Source organism: Cynocephalus volans, chromosome 7, assembly GCF_027409185.1.
Source record: "Cynocephalus volans isolate mCynVol1 chromosome 7, mCynVol1.pri, whole genome shotgun sequence".
NCBI lineage: Eukaryota > Metazoa > Chordata > Mammalia > Dermoptera > Cynocephalidae > Cynocephalus > Cynocephalus volans.
In genome coordinates, this window is record NC_084466.1 from 75,025,071 (window position 1) to 75,043,517 (window position 18,447).

An 18,447-nucleotide genomic window follows, 5' to 3' on the forward strand; every position below is an offset into this window, starting at 1 on the left:
GTAAATACAGAAAAAAAGGACTTTTATTTTTTAGGGAATGAGGAAACACTTAACATTTGTTTTTTCAAGAATGTTTATTGAAATTTTTTCTTATAAAAGTGAAATACGTACAGAAAAGAATAAAAATGAAAATATAAACAACCAACATTCTTGCTCCTCAGTAGCATGTAACTATAAGAAAATCAAAAGAATTAAAAAAAAAATAACCAGCAGATAACCTAGTACCCTTCGGAATCCATAACTACAAAGCCTCCACTTTTACCAAGCATAATATTTATGCTACCTTGGAAGACTCGTAAACATAACTAGATATAATATTTAAATTATTAATAATAAACGGATAACTAAGCTCCAAATTACTATTGTTTTCAGGAATTACTAATTCTCACCAAGTAATTATTATTGAAGTCGAAGGATAAAAGATGTAAAGAAAAATCAGATTTTTACCTCAGCTGCTTACATTAGCAGTGATATTAATAACAAAATAAATTTAAGAGAAAAAATAGTTTGAGGGAAAAGAGTAAACTTAGAATAAACTGAGTTTGAGGTATCGGTAGAATATCTGATTGGAGATTCCCATGCTAGGTAGCTAAAAATCTGTCTGGAATTCAGAAGACTGGGTGCTGTTATAGGAATTAAGTAGAAGCAGGGAACACAAACCATCCTTTCAAAAATGTATCCTTGTAAAGATGAAAGAGTGGCTTTAAGAGCAGGCAGGAGTAAGACCACGTATATACAACTACCTTACTGATGCAGTTAGAATGGCATGTGCACTGAAAAGTGATCAGTAAGCTTTCCAGTCTCACTTCCCACTGTACCTTGTATATATTTTCATCATACTATATATCATACTGAATTTTAATTATTGGTTTTGATGTCTGCTTGCCCATTAGACTGTAAGCTCCTTGAAGGTAATGCTCATGTCTTCTAAATCCTGGCACTAAAGATGAAAATAATTCTTATTTTTTAAATGAAGCAATGAATACATAACTTTGTGCAATCAATCATACACATCTAGAGCAAAGCTATCTAAATTAGACACAGTCTGTGGTCAAGGAATGCTCTCAAGTTCTCAAGAACTTTTAAAATTCATTTTAGAGTTGCTATAAATTAGTGTGATTCTTCTCAGAGTCCCACTCTTTAGAACATTTTCTACTTCACTTCGTAGGTGGAAGTAATAATAGTGACAACAGTAGCATCCAGAGTGACATCTTCACTCTTCCCAAAACTGTGCAACAGCCTCCCCCTACCACTCAAGTTAAAGCCAGACCCCATTACCTCTCTTGGCCTAATAGCCAACTACTCTCCTTCTGGTTCACTCTGCTCCAGTCACACACACTGGCATTTTCCTTGTTTTTCCATGACGCCAAGAATGATCTTCTACCTTGGTTTTAGGATTGATACACTATTCTCTCCACCTAGAACACAATTCTTCTAGTAACCTGTATGTTTCACCTCTTTTAAGTCAATGCTCAAAAGTAACTTTTACCACGAGGCCTACAAAAAACTGACCACACTCTTATAACTAGAAACTAACCCAGCCATTGTTACCCCAATCCCTTGTGTTGTATTTATCATTTACTGTGTTCTAACATGCTACGTAATTTAACTGTTTATTTTGCTCAATGCTTATTTACTGTCTGTCCTTACTAGAATATAAGCGCCACAAAGGCAGGGATCTTTGTCTAAAATTTACTAATACATCCCAAGTACCTAACATAGTACTTAGTTCACAGCAGGAATTCAATATTTTCGAAAAATGAGTAGCTCACTATGTGCCATTCTTGTAAGAGTTTTACGTGCATTATATAATAATTTAATCTTCACAAGAACCTTGGAGGGCTATCTTTGACTCCATTTTATAGAAAAAAACCTAAGATACGAAATGGCTAAATGACTCACAAAGGCCTTAGAGCTAAAAAAGTGGTAGAACTAGGATTCAGACTCAGACTGCTCCCAGAGGCTGAGTTATTAACTATTACCATCTTCCCTAATAGAAACATGTGCAGAAGCAGTCAGTAAACGACAGAACAGGTATAGGAAACTTCCTTGCTTCTACAGTAAACAGAAAGTGAAAAGCAGAGTACAGTATCTTCGAAAAAAAAAGTACAAAAAAATGGCATTTTCGATTGTGGTTGCTTGAAGCCAGGGATGCTCAACCTGCATGGGGGACTGGAGCATACTTAAATGTTGGTATTTATGGGGTCCTGGAACCAATCCTCTGTGGATAACAAGGGACAACTGTATACAAGGCTGCTAAATCCAAGGTCCACCTGAAATGGCACCTAAAGCCATTAATCACCTACAAGATCATCTTGATATTGATTACCCCTTTCTGAAGGTGAAAAATATTCATAAAACAAAACTTTTTTAAGGAAATAAGACTTCAGTTAATCATATTTTTCAAAGCCACTCTCCTAATATGGTGTATGAATTAAATGTGCACCATGGGGAATTTATCTTTTTGCCTACTCACTCTATTTCAGCTGCTACTGAGTAGAACACAACAGCTTTATAAATTCCCTGTTAGGTATTTCTCCACATTTTTAATGTCTCCTCAGTTAAGGATTCCCATATTACAAATGTTATGTGAATAAGAAAAGTCAGTTAAAGAAGCATGGCTCTCAGAGTTAGAAGAAAATTTCAGAGATCAATGCTTAGTAAACTTGCCATCTTCATGAGAGGATATACAGCAACCCTGAGAGACTGGGATTAGAAGAGCCAGAAACTCCCATTCCAACTACCTTTTCAAAGTTCTTCATTTCCAAAGTTCTGTTATTGGTATTGACTGTGCAAACATGTTATTTTAAAAAAATGAGCAAGAAGAAAGCACATATCGAATATCTTAGAATTTGTGGAAGCAATGTCTTTACATTCTTTTGGCAATATATATTCCTCCAGAAGCAAAAATTATGCTATGATTAATAGATACATCATAGGAAACTAAAATAATTAGAATAGAGAGAAATCATACCTTCTATCAATAGCTCTTGTCCATGACTGCCAAGAAGTGTACGAGATAGGAATGGGGCAAAGTCTACAAAAATTTCACGAAGAAGAGGAGCAACTTTTTCTAAAGCTCTTTCAAGTTTTGCAGTGATGCTGTTGAAATTAAGACATAAAGACTAATAAATATAATTCAATATAAAATGTCAAACTTTACTAAATTAAATCTTTAAAAATCATGAAAGTCCAATTCTAGCCCATGTAATGTAATAATAACAAGATTCCGTAGGAGGGACACCTATACAGTTTCACATACAGTCATAAGGCTACTCAAAAGATTGCAGCTATATTAGAATGACTATACTGTGAAAAGGAATTGGGGTTCTACCACCTGAAAGGGCCAAAGATTCTTTTCATAGCTCTAGGAGCATTGAAAAAATGAGTTCTTATAAGCCTTCTCTGTTTCTCTATCTATTCATCAAAGAAAAATGTTTTGAACACCTACTATGTGGATCACTGTGCCAGTTACAAAGAATTTAACTCTTAAGTCTCAAGGAGGTTCCCTGAAAATCTAGACAAATAATGGAATAAACTGGAAGTCAGAGTAATACAATTGAACTGCTTTGCCAAAGCAGCATTTTCCATTTCATAAGCCCATTTAGTTTTATCAATCCCTGAGTTATTATTTATATTGCTCACTATTAAATTTTAAGTTAACAACCTTACATAAGCACTGTTTGACATTTTAAAAAATAAGTGGTATATATAAAAGAAAAAAAACGGATGAAAAAAATATTTCTGCTCAGCCAAATGAGTAATTTGCTAACAGATCTATCTCTCTTAGAAGTAAGTACTTTGGACGTAGCAAGTGACCTTGGACACATTAGGCTTTTTAAGTCTGCAAAATGAAGTTAATCACAGCACCTATCCAGTGAGGATTAAGTAAATTAAGCCATGTTAAGTGCATAGGAAAGTACCTGGCACACAGTGAGAGGCCAATAATGTAAGCTTTTGTAACTGTTACTTTTAATAAAATATACCCATATTTACTCTTACAAAATGTGACTCTGATACATTAAACAAAACAAAATCAATATAATAATATATAATAATGTTAGATGAGCACACATTCTTCTACACAGAAGACAGGTATAGTAAGGAATTAAACAAACCTTCAAAGTGGTAAAAGTTCTTCCATAACACCTAGGTAACATTTTTGTTACATATAGGAAAAACTTATAAATGAAAAAAAGGTAATTAACCAAAAAATAATGTGCAATATATTACCAATATTTAAAACTACACTCTGGCATCTATTTAATATTTTAAGTGACTAAATAAGAATTACGGAATAATCTAGGATATCTTCTTTCTTAACTTGGAAACAGCAAGTTTTGTATCTGTGCACTCAAAGCCTCACCATTAGCACTTCTATTTAACTTTGTCTCCTCTTATCTGGGTCAACGGCTTTAGGGAAAGAGGAAAGCACGGAGGGGAATGAGGTTTAGTCACATGTACACACATTTAGAATATTCTGGAGGAACAACTTTAGGCCAAAAAAACGGACTTGGGTGAGGTTTGGCAGACTTGAAGACACAAGTTTTCAATATTCTCTACTCTGTTATCCCTGAAGCAAGCACCTCTACTGAGACAGTGGGTTCCAAGCTTTAGTGTGGATCAGATCACCTGGAAGGCCTGTGATCTGCTAGAACCGCACCCCACCCTCAGTTTCTGATTCAGCAGATCCAGTTTACTGTGAGAATCTGCACTTCTAATATAGTCTCAGGTCAAGCTGATGCTGCTGATCCAAGAAACACACTTTGATAATGACTGTTTTAATAAGAGTATTTACTACTAGTAAATTAATAAAAAAGCTAGTGAAAGAAAGTCTACTTGAAGTCATAGGATAATCATAATCACTGTAAATTACCTCTGAATTTTAGTGAAAACAGAGTCTCTTTTGGGATCTACTATTTCATTAATTCCTTCTAATCTCCAGGATCATGTCTTGTGATCTTTCCCAGCTAAACTAATTCCCTTTACTAAGGAATAGTAACTAAGAATAGTAAGAGCAAGTCTATGAAGAGAAGAAAAAATCTAGAGATAATGATCATTAATAGTTTCTGAAGCTGAATTCTGATTGAAGCATGAATAGTTATTTTTATTTAAGATTAACAAATGGGAGTAAAATTACTTTAGAAAAATTCTAGATTCATAGAAGTTCATATCACAGCTATACTACTGGGTTTGATGTACTATTATCTAATTAAAGCCAGCGACACTTTTTCCCAGTTTGAGAACTTTTCCTCCTGTTTTACAGGTTTCTATATGATTGAGAAGAATCAAAATTACAAAAATATTGTTCTTGGTGATTAAGTTAAATATCAAATAGAAAGTTCAATTAATCTGAGCAACTGATTACTCCTGTTGTTGTGTGTGTGTGTATAAATATACGTTAGTTAGCAATACCTTGACTTAAGGGTTATGGATGAAAACAGACATTTCTTAGCAAGTGAATCCCTATCATAGGACTTTTGCAAATGTTTTCTTATAAAATTTAATAGAATATTAAAGGTTGCTCTTACATATCATTCTGCAATGATAATTTTAACTTTTAATAAAGGAAAACAATGTAACATTTTACTCAACAAGAGATCAAACGTTTTAAGTACAGAAACCATTATCAACTAATACTGCTAGATTTCTTGATCAAACAACGAAATATATGAAGGGGAAAAGTTTCATCATCACTTTTCATAGTGAAGAAAATGGACAGTTTTTTTGTTGTTTATATTTACAGATTATCCACAATGTATTTCAAAGGAGGATAAACACTGTATAAAGTATGTGATCTTCATCCTTACCCAATTTAAATTCTCAAAGGAAATGGTACAATTATAAACTTCAGCTTAAGATCCTTCTTTCTTACCTGGCAAATAAAGATCCATTACCAGCACCCCCCCAAAAAAACCCACCACCACCACCACCACCAACAACAAAAAAAAATACATATTGCGCCTATATTATTATTTTGTTATTTCAGAGAAACACATAATGTAAAACTCCTTTTTTCCAATTCCAAGGCATATAAGAGAATGTTATTTAACAGGTAAAAAAAGAATTGAAAACCATGTTAGCATAGGAGAACTCCATGGCCTTAAGTCCTATAAAATAAATGAATTTTTCTCTTTAAAAAAAAAAAGAAAGAACATATAACCACTAGAATAAAACAAGGCATTCTTTTAGCAAATTATTTTGTAAGAAAAATTAGCATATTTAACCAATTTCAGGGAAAAAATTAAATAGTAAGTTTTCAGTTTTCTTTGAATGTTTATTTTTATCCAATGAAAAACATTCATCAGTCTAAGACACTTCATGCACAGAAATAATACAAAGGTGCACTAGATGGGGAGTCTAGCCTACTAGAGTCTATAAGTGTAATCTTACACTGTAGTAACTTCTTAACATCTGAGAGGGTTCTTGGGCCTAAATACAGGACATGTCAACTCTTTGGGCTCAACTGCATGCTATTTCAAGCCACTCATTTCATTCTCCCTATTCTATTCTTTTTTATCCCTTTCAGCCACACTATTGATGCTTAAGATGCTTGATTGGTGACTATTGTGACTTTGTCTATTTTTACTGACAGCTAAGTGTAAACTCCTACACTTAAGAAAAAGAATTACTGGCTTCCATGAAGAAAATTCCTGTTGCAACTTGAGAAAGTAATCAACTACTCTAACAAAATTACCAACTCTAGGAAAACAAAACATTCAAAAAAATAATAATGCTTTAGATGAAATTCTATAGCTCCAATGCTGGAATTGAAACAATATAACTTAAAACACAAGAGCTTATTTTTATGGTTTTTAAAAAATACAGTTATGTACTGGCTTTTACCTATACTAAGTCCTGTTCACAGGCAATTCTAAGAAATTTATAGTATAAAAATATAACTAATCCATTGGAGAAAATAATGTATGAAAACTCATGTCTGCAATTATCATCAAATCTTACCAAGTGTGGCTTCAAGACATATCCAAAGCCATGGTGATTATAAGTACATGGATCAGTGAAAAAAAGTAAGATTTCCATCTCTTGTCTAAATAAATCTCTTTATAAATATAATCCATAACAAAGTGTTTATTTTTCCCCCCATGTTATTTGTTTTAGAATTCTAGATAAACGTAATAATTTTTATTTAGGACACAACATACATTGTGAATTCTATTTTAATAAACTCCCTTATGTCTGTGCTAGTTCATAAAGTTATAATTTTTACTTATTTTTGATTTTAATTTTTTGTATTTTCCTAAGTCCTTAGCATAATGTTATAAATATAATAAACACTTAATAATTTGATTTGGTAGATTAAAGTTCTTAAATTTCTTCAATCATATAAAAGAATGGGCAGTTATAACAATAAAATATAGAATGAAAATAATTACATATCCTTAAGTAATATATGTAAAAGAGATAGTACAGATATGAAAGAAATAATTACATTAGTTAATTTCATGGTAGATTTTTATTAATCAATGCTGTTATGTAAATTAGAAAATGTAGATATAGTTAAGTGTACTGGTTTGCTAAAGTAAACACAGATGAAAAGATAAGATTAGGAGAGTATTAATAGAAAAAACATATATTATAAAGTAAAATTCTTAATCAGCTACATATTATGACTAGTAACTAACAAACATCGACTTTAAATATTTTGTCTGGTTTTCACTAAATTTCTAAAAAGAAAGATAATTTAACATACTAGATAGCTGATGAGTACATGGTTCCTAAATCTCAGAATCTGTGACATAGTGACCCACTGATAAACAGTTTTTTAAAACTTTAAATTTCTAGGGTTGCAGCCACTAGGCAAAGCACGATATTGAAAAATATGATTGCTTATTCTACTTCCCCACGATCTTATAAATTTAAAACTGATATTTTCTCCTAATTCCTCCTAAACACAATCATACATATTTTCAAGTGCATGATGTACAGGTTAAGAAAGTAGATTAAAGACTGAGAAATTGAAGCTAAATAGAATTCTTTCATATGCAAGAAATTTACTCATTTATATGGAAAACTAAATTCCAAGTAAACATTTTTCCAGTTTTAAGAAATGTAATGCCTTTTGGGAATGTCTTTAGATGATTATAAAAGATTTTTGCAGTGCACTTATGGAAAGTGTTACTTGCCTGTTTTATAGACAAAAAGAGAATAAAAGAAAACTGAAATGAAGCAATTCATCCTTTCTAGTCAACTAGTCAAATACAATAACACAAAAATTACGTACAGTGAAATAAAAATATAAAGTTGAAAATATAAGTAATTTAACTGAGACTAAAAAACAAGCCTAGTGATAAATAAACAAGCCTAAATAAAAAATCTAATATATCATCAAAGAAACTTTAATGTAGTAGGAGCTGTGGTGTCTCACAGAAATCCCCCTTCAGGATAGAGATCTTCATTCCTTGAAAAGTTCTGAGGAGGACCATCAGGTGATGGCTCACAGATAAATCCCTCCCCAGAAGGGAGCTGCTTCATCCAAGGTTAAGCCTCCTCATTAGAAGCCGTCCACATTCAAACACTGATCAATGAGGAGAAAAAAGGGCCACCTCACTTGATTCAGCTGAGGACATCTCCGGGGGCCATTCCAGTTTAAGAGTTTTCCTACGGAATGGCCTGGGACCTGTCTTATAGTTGCATCACATTCCCTTAAGACTAATCTTCCCTTCCCACTTCTTTATAGGTGTTACCAAGAACATTTCCAGTAAACCACCCACACACAATGCTTTATGTAAGAGTTTGTTTCTTAGGGTAGCAAGTAATGAGTTTTTTTTTTTTTTTTTTAGTACCGTATTTGGTTCACATAATATTTTTTGTAAATGTAAATTGAAAAATCATCAATTAAGAATTTGAATTTTTAAAAAGAAATACATAACTTCTATTTAGGATGTAGAAAGCCATAGAGTGTCACTCCCACAATAATCATAAGAAAAAAGCAGATTAAAAAAAAAGTACAACTTTCTAAGGACCCATCAGAGAGCTGAGATTGCTTGGCAACTAACTAACCTTGAAATCTGAAGAAAGACAGGAAACTCCATGGAGACATGGGATGCAAGAACTTGCTTAACTTGGTTGGGTAGGGTACAAGAAGAAGAAACTGTGGGCACCATACCATCTGGTAAGAATAATTCAGCTAATTTTTAAAATAAATTTGTGAAGTCCAAGTGTGGGCTAATTTAAGAGAATAAAACCTTCAGAGATGCAGACACCAGGGGAGTTTTCAACAATTCCCACGCTCTTCTCCACAAATCTCACCAGTACTCATGAGAAAGACCAGAGGTAGCCTGAGAGATGGAAAAAACTTCCTTCACTGCTGCAGACTAAGGGAGCGAGAATTAATTGCTGTAGGAAAGATATAAAGCCTTGCCCACATACTTTTTCCTATCCCCTCTATGGAATAAAGACTTGTGCATCTGGGAGAAAGACAGCAAACCCTGTCACTTCCAGGGCACACGAGAGGGCCTGTTGCAGCCGGAGGAAATGAATAGAAGAAAACCCTCTCCTCTGAGGGAGGGTCAGGAAAACTTTCTGACCTCTGATACTGAGAGATCCCCAATCACTTGGGAATGGGCAGAATCACTGGAAAAGCCCTGCCTTCAAGAGCCAAGGCAGCACCTGACTAAAATTGCGTCAGAACCAAGACAACAGAAAATAACTCCATGTCCCTGAACAGCAGTCTTGCAGGCACCCAGTAACAAATAACAGCAGACTACTGTTGCAAAAGGAGCTATAACGTGGAGAACTCTGAAGTGCAGGGTCAAAGCCCAAAAGTGAGGGTAGAACAGGCATACTGAGTAAAACAATCTCATAAGCTAGTACCTAACTAAACACAAAGTAAAAGTAGAGAAATTCAAAGCCCATGATGGACTGAGAGGAACCATAACAACAACATAAACCTGGCTCAACTCCAGGCTAAAATTATTCAACCCCTGACACTAAGGGCCTAGCATAAGGACAGGCAGGCCCATTTGAGCATAAATACTATTATCACTAACTACTATCCTACACACAATGTCCAGTTTTAACCCAAAATTACAATACATACAAAGAAGCAAAAAAAGAAAAAACATAGAGACCAACCAATACAATCACAGTCACAGATAAATCAGATGTTGGAACTATCAAAGAATTTAAATTAATTATAATAAGCTCGTTAGGAGTTAATTAATAGTTGAAAAGGTAGACAACATGCATTAACAAATGAGTAATTTCAGCAAAAGCAAGAAACTGCAAAAAAAAAAAAAAAAAAGAATCAATGGTGGAAATAAAAAAATACAGTAAAAGAGACAATATGCCTTCAATGTGCTTATTAATAGACTCAATAAAGCCAAGGAATCAATCAGTAAATTTGAAGATAGGCCAATAAAATATAGAAATATTTTTTTTAAAAAAGAGGAAAAAAAATTGTGTGTGTGTGTGTATGGAGAGACAGACAGAGAGAAAGAGAGAGAGAGAAAGAGAGAGAGAGAAAGGAGGGGGACAAAAAGAGCATGCTCACATTCAAGAGCTATAAAACAGTATCAAATAACCTTATACAAATGCGATTGGAATTCCAGAAAAAGAAGTGTGGTATGGCAAATAACGGCATCCAAAGATACCCAAAGCATCATCCCTGGAAACTGCCAATAGGTTATGTTACTTTGAAAAAGGTACTTTGCAAGTGAAGTTAAGGTAAGAAACATTATGACAGGGAGATTATCCTGGATTATGTAGGTGGGCTTAACCTAATCACATGAGCTTTGAAAAGCAGAAAACTCTCTGGCTGGAGTCAGAGAAACATGGCAAGAGAGGAAAGCAGGAAAGATGTGACAGAACGGAAAATCAGGAGAATCCTAAGTGTAAGAAAAATGTGACCCATTGTTGTTCTATGTAGGGAACAGAAACAAGGAAATGAGAAACAACTCTATGAGCTACAGGTAGCCCCTGATAGACAGCAAGCAAAGAAACAGGTCTATGAGTCCTAGAGCCATATAGAATTGAATTCTGCTAACAACCTGAATGACCCTCAAATAAATTTTCTTCCAGAGTCTCCAGTAAGGAACAGAGCCCTGCCAACACCTGGATTTCAGCCCAGTGTGATCTGTGTATAGACTTTTAGCCTACAGAACTGTGAGGTAATCAATAAATAAGTGTTTTTTTAAGCTGCTAAATTTGTAGTAATCTGTTATGGTAGCAATAGAAAACTAATACAAAGAAAGAAGATACGGCAAAAGAAGTATGTGGAGACAATAAGTGAGAAAATTTCCAAAAACAGTAAGAGTTATAAAACTACAGATGCAAGAAGCCCAGAAAACACGAATTTTCTAAAATTTTAATAAATAAATGAATAAATAACCTAACCTTGATGTGTCATAATAAACTGTTGAAATCCAAATATAATGAGAAAATATAAAGAAGGCAGTTGGAAAATAAAGACACATTATATAAAGGGGAACAAAGATAACATTCTCACTAAAAACTATGCAAACATGATATGAGATCCATTTAAAAAATATATAAGCCCAAAATTCTATAACTAGAAATTCAAAAAAACAAAACAAACAAAAAAACCCTTCAGAAATGAAGATAAAATAAAGACTTTTTGAGACAACAAAGACTGAGAGAATTCACGTAGCTGACTTGTACTACAAATGCTTTTAAAGGAAGTTTGTCAAATATAAGAAATATGTTATCAGAAAAAAACATAGATTTATAGAAACAAATGAAGAGTGCTGGAAATGATAAATGAAAGTAAATACAAAAATCATTTATTTTTAATTGCTCTAAAAGGTAACTGACTGTCCAGAGCAAAAATAACAGTAATGTACTGTTTTTTAATAAGTCATACAAAAGATGTGTGACAACATTAACACAAAGAATGTGAAAGAGGATTAGGAGTAAACCATTATAAAAGCATCTATACCACACATGAAACAGTATAATAATATTAAAAACTGACTGTGATAATTTAAGATTTTATACTGTAAGCCCTAGGAAAACCCCTGAAAAAGGTTTAAAAGATAAATAAGCAATAATTCAATGTTGGAGAGAAATTGGAATAACAATAACAACTCCATTATCCCAAAGAAGGCATAGAAAGAGGAAAAAGAAAATAAAGGACAGATGGAAAATAACAGTTTTTTAGAAAATAGCTACCACATTGGTAGCAATCAAAGTGTATAAGTAATTACATTAAATGAAAATGATCTAAAAATACTGTAAATAAAGATTTGTCAAATTGATTTTTTAAAAAAATCAGGATCCACTGATACGTTGTCTAAGAAAAACCTTCTTTAAATATAAACATATAGAGAAGTTTAAAGAAAGGAAGAAAAAAGAATTACCATTAAAACCCTTCATTAAAATAAAGAATGCCATGTAAAGCATTAAAAATGTTTAATTGAATGAGATTTTAGCATTTATATTTGACTAAGTGTTTTACAACTTAAAAATTAAAAGAAAATTAAATTTTTCTATGATTTAATTTAAAATTAAAATAAATAGATCTGACATAATTCACTGAAAATCAGTGATTAAAAAAACCTAAGCCATTGTGATGTTTATTACAGTCCATCAAATACAAAATGATGTATCCAAACAGATGATAAACAAACTAGCTATATAAAAATAAGTTGGATTTCCACCTTTAATAACAAGCTGCTGAGAACAACTAAAAAAGCTGAATAAAAAAACAAATCAAAACAAAAAACACCTCATTGAGGGCAATGAAGAGTTAAGACAGGGATCAATTATTTGACCATGATCCCGAAGAAGAAGAAACTCTAAGAAAGTCATTTTGATGACTTCTCCCATGGACATGTTTTAGAAGAGCAGTTGAATGACTCAAAAGTTGAACAAGAATTTTAATGGAAGTTCAGAACCTACCAAATGGGGAAAGAACTTAGAAGAACCCTTAAGATTTAAGTTGGGACCCTGTAGAACTACACATTAGAGCAGTGGAAATCAGAAAAAGACTGGCCCTCTAACCTTGAATGCATTAAGGTCATCTAGTATTGTCATTGCCTACAGTTCTTAGCAGAAACACCAAAAGAAAACACCATTTTGTACCTTCATATTATCTTTACAATCTTTCAGATACTATAAAGTTCTTCACACCACCACCACCACAACAACAACAACAACAACAACAACAAGACACAAAAGCAGCCTAGAAGATATTATTGAATACCAAAAGAAACACAAAATCATAAAGACAGATCCAGAGAAAGCCAAATAATGATACAAATATTTTAGGGTAACTATATTTACATTCATAAAAATTAAAAACAAAATAGACAATAGGAAGAGAATATTAAACTATAAAAAAGTCAAATGGAAATTCTACTACTAACAAAAAGTTGAAATTAAGAACTAAGAACATTAGAAACATCTAAAGAGAGCATTAGCAAAGTGGACTACAGGTTAAAAGAAAATGCTAAGAATCATTGAGAAAGGGGTTGGGGGAATAGGGTGGAGAAGAATATAGATAGATGAAATATTAAAAATGTCTAACTCTTGGGTTCTTCAAGTTCCAGAAAAAAAGATAAAATGATTCAGAAGCAATACTTGAAGAAACCGTGGCAAAGAATTTTCCCAAACTGATAAAAGTTACCAAACTTCAGATTTGAGGAGCTCTACAAATCCCAATCAGGATAAATACAAAGAAAAACTGCAGCACCTAAGTATATCATAGTAAAACTGCTAAATACCAATGACAGAGAAAATCTTAAAAGCAGATGCTTGGTGGGTGGGAGGCAGTGTGGATTTGACCACATAAACAACAACAAGATTGGCAATTAACTTAAAAAAAATTTTTTTTAAACATAGAAATAAAAGCCAAAAAGCAAGGAGTAATATCTTTAAAGCTCTAAAAGAAAATAATTGCCAACCAAGAACTTTATATTGGTCCAAAATATCTTTCAAACCATAAAGGTGAATTTCAAAGATTTTTAGACACACAAGAACTGAGAGAATTCATGAGTGGTAGGCCTGTACTAAATGAAATATTAAGAAGTGTTCTTCAAGAAGGAAAATGATACCAAGTGGAAGCCAGACATTCACAAAGGAATAATGAGCGACAAAAAATGATAAATGTGAGTAAATCTAAATAGATGTTGACCAATAAAATAATAATCATACTTTCCTGTGGGGTTTAAAATTTAAGATGTGCACACACACATATACATGCATAAATATGTAGCATGTATATATACAAAATTTGGGGTAAATGAAGTTAAACTATATTAAGGTCCATGCATTGTCTTGGAAGAGAACTTTGACAAATCAAGGATGAATGTTATAATCTGATGAATACACTATTTCTCAAAGTGTGTTCTCTGGACCAGTTGCATCAGCATCATCTAGTGTAATGGTTAATTTTACATGTCAATTTGACAGGGCCAAAGGGTACCCAGACATTTGGTCAAACATTATTCTGGGTTTGACTGTATTTCTTAAGAAGATTAACATTTGAATTGGTACTGAGTAAAGCAGATTGCCTTCCTTCATGTAGGTGAGCTTTATCTAATCAATTGTAGAACAAAAACGCTGAGTAATAGGGAACTCCTTCTGCCTGACTGAGCTAAGACATTGGTCTACTGTCATTGGATTCAAACTGAAATATCAGTTTGAAAATGAGACTTCTTGGTCTCGAGCCAGCCAGCCACTGAACTGGAACTTACATCATTGGCTCTCCTGGTTCTCAGACCTTTGAACTCAAACTAGAACTACATATCAGCTCTCCAGCTTGCTGACTCCAGTTCTTGGGAATTCTCTGCCTCCATAATCATGTCAGCTAAATTCTTATAGTAAATCATATGAGCATGCATGCATGTGCACATGTGCATATGCATTTATGTATGTAAGCATCCTGTTGGTTTCTGTTTCTCTATAGAACCCTGATTAATACATCTAGGAACCTGCTAGAGATGCAAATTCTCATGCCCTACTGAAGCCCTAGTGAATCAGAACTCTTGGATTAAGACCCAGAAATTAGTGTTTTAAGAAGCCCTCCATCTTATTCTGATGCATACTGATGTTTGACAACTATTAAACTAGTGAAAATTAACAATGTATAACCCTCAACTTAACATTTTCTTGTTATTTCTCTTTAGTGAATGTTTGTTTATTGACAATACAAATAAAATTGATTAGTCACTACCAAAACTTATCAAGAAAAGAGAGGGAGGGAGGAAAGAAAGGAAGAAAAAAACACTAACAGTAAAACACTGGACCAATACAGGCAGCACAAGACCATGAATGCTAAGGAGAAACAAATGAGGCAACCCTCCATCATCCCCATTTGCTCCATGGAGGTATTTCCCAGATTATAGCAAATACAGAGCCCAGCAATATTTCTGAGTTCACAAGACTGAGACTGTAGTTCAAAGAGGCCAAGGTCAGTAGAATTTGCAGGACAGAGTCACTGAGAGAAAAGCACTTTAGGGCCGAGCCCGTGGCGCACTCGGTAGAGTGCTGCGCTGGGAGCGCGGCGACGCTCCCGCCGCGGGTTCGGATCCTATATAGGAATGACCGGTGCACTCACTGGCTGAGTGCTGGTCACGAAAAAATGACCAAAAAAAAAAAAAAAAAAAAAAAAAAAAAAAAAGAAAAGCACTTTAAAGGGAAACAATTCCAGAAAACTGAGTCATTGACTGAATAGCAGTCTACATATGTGAAGCCTGAAGGCTCAGAAGGCTAGCATAGAACAATTTCTAAGGAAAGAACAATTATTAAGGAGTCTTAACACAAACATTTCTGTAGCTTGGAATTGTCTGCTTTCCCCCCAGCCAGAAAGACAAGACCTCATAAAAAACACTGAGCATTCAGGAGAAAACCAAGCAAGTCCACACTTTGTAAGTGCAGTAAAATTATCAAAGAATAAAGGCTACTCTAGACTTGACTTAAATGATCTGAAAAACATGCCTCATGAGGTAGGATAGCCATATGAACAAATGCTGCTGGAGCAAATGGACATTCACAGGCAAAAATATGAGCCTCAACCTCATACCTACAAAAATGAGCTGAAAATGGATCATATACTTAAAAGTAAAACTACTTATAAGTAAAACCACAAACTTTATAGAAAACATAGGAGAAAACTTGAGGAAGTAGGACTTAGTGAAGTGTTCTTAGACATAACACCAAAGGCATAATCCATACAAGGTAATTGGACAAGTTAGACTTTAAAAAATAAAAATAAAAATAAAAAATGTTTGCCAGTCTCTGTTAGAAGGATGGAACAACATCTAGTCTGGGAGAAAATACCACATGGCTAAAAAAGGACTTGTACCTGGAACATACAAAGAATTCTCAAAGCCCAAAAGTAAAAAAATGATCTAAAAGCATTTGATAAAATTCAACAACCCTTCAAGATAAAAGCAAATTAAGCATAGAAGGTACACGCCTCTACACAATAAAGGCCATATATGACACACCAACAGCTAATATACCGAATGGGGAAAAGCTAAAAGCAGTTGAACAATTAAAGAAAATGTGTATATATACACAACGAATACTATTCAGCCATAAAAAAAAAAAAATGAAATCTTGTCTTTTGCTGCAACATGGTTGAGCCTGGGGGACACTTTGTTAAGTGAAGTAAGCCAGGAACAGAAAAAGAAATACCATATGTTCTCTCACTCATATGTGGAAACTAAAAAAGTTGATCACATAGAAGGAGAGAGTAGAATGGCAATTACCAGAGGCTGGAAAAGTAGGAGGGAGCGGAGATAGTGAGAGGTTGGTTAACAGATACTAAAGTACAGCTAGATAAGAGGAATATTATCTAGTGTTCTACAGCACTGTAGAGTGACTATTATTAACAACAATTTATCATACAGTTTCTGTTAGCTAGAAGAGAGGATTCTGAATGTTTCCAACACAAAGAATGAGAAATGTCTGAGGCAATGAAAAAAAAAAATCAGTGGTTGCTAGGATTTCAGAGGATGAGAGAAGGGTGGACAGATGACTGGATAAGGAAAATGTGGTATATATACACAGTGGAATACTACTCAGCCATAAAAATGAGTGAAATTCTGCCATTCACGGCAGCTTGGACAAGCCTGGAGAAAATTAAGCAAAATATGCCAGACAGAAAGAGAAATACCACATGTCCTCACTCATAAGAGGGTGGAAAGAAGGAAGGAAGGAAGGAAGAGAAAGAAAGAAAAACCCACAATAACGTTGATCATTCAGAAGGAGAGAACAAATCTGTGGTCACCAGTGTTGGGTGGTGGGGGAGAAGCGGGTTAGAGAGAGATTGAGAAAGGGGCATAAAGAATAATTACAATTTGAAATAATGAATATGCTAATAATGTTTATTTGATCAATACTTGTACACAGGTGATGGTAGTCAATGCTGTACTCCAAAAATATGTATGATCAATTATGCTTCAATATAAATAAAAAAATTAAAAAATAAGACAATGCAATATTGGCATAAAGGTTACATAGTAGAATGGAGCCCAGAAATAGACCTACACAAAAGGTGGTCAATTGATTTTAAACAAATGTGCCAAGATACTTCAATGGTACTGAAACAGTTACACACAAAAGGCATAAATCAGAAAATAAGAAACTATCTGAGAAAATGGACTTTCTCAAAATTAGAAACTTACTGTTCTGTACACTGTTAAGAAAATGATAATATAAATCACAGAATCGAACAAAAGAATTTTGGAATGCATATATCCAACAAAGAACATATTTGCAGAATATATATACAGAACTCTCACAATAAGAAAAACAACACAATTTTTTTTAAAATAGCAAAAGATTTCAGTGGCCCATAAGCACATCAAAAAAATACTCATCATTATTAAAATACTCATCGTTTTATTAGGGAATGGAAAACAAAATCAAACGAGATACGATCACCCAGACATTATAAAATCTAAAATTAAAAAGACAGACAATACCAAGTGTTGACAAGAATGAAGAACAAATAGAACTTGCACACATTGCTGACAGGAATATAAAATGACACAACTATCTTGCAAAACAGCTCAGCAATTTCTTATAAAGTTAAGCATATACTTACTATTCAACCAGCAATTTTACTCTTAGTTGTTTACCCAAGAGAAATGAAAACATACGTCCATGCCAATGTTTGTACTTAAATGTCCATAGAATTATTATTTATAATTGCTACAAACTGGAAAAACCCAGATGTCTATCAGTAGGTGAACAGATAAATTGTGGGATGCCATATAATAGAATAATACTTAGCAATAAAAAGGAATGGACTACTCATAAACAAAAAGACATAGATGAATCAAAATCATTAAGCTGGGTGAAGGAAGACAGAAAAAAGTGTGTACTGTATTTTTCCATCTATGTGAAACCCTGAAAAGACAAATCTAAGTTACAGGGTTAAAAGCACATAAGTGTTTGCCTAGGGTGGGATGGGGGTGAATTATGAGTGGGGCGATAGGGAACTTTCTAGGGTGACAG

At 33.6% G+C, this 18,447-nt stretch overlaps 1 protein-coding gene across 1 annotated transcript in view; it reads right to left on the reverse strand.

The window, feature by feature from the left end:
• Positions 1-18,447, reverse strand: part of NBEA (neurobeachin) — a 657,479-nt gene that overhangs the window by 390,067 nt on the left and 248,965 nt on the right. The window contains exon 33 of the mRNA XM_063101747.1: positions 2,975-3,102. Coding sequence (XP_062957817.1) covers positions 2,975-3,102 — 128 coding nt within the window. The remainder of the gene's footprint in view (positions 1-2,974; positions 3,103-18,447) is intronic.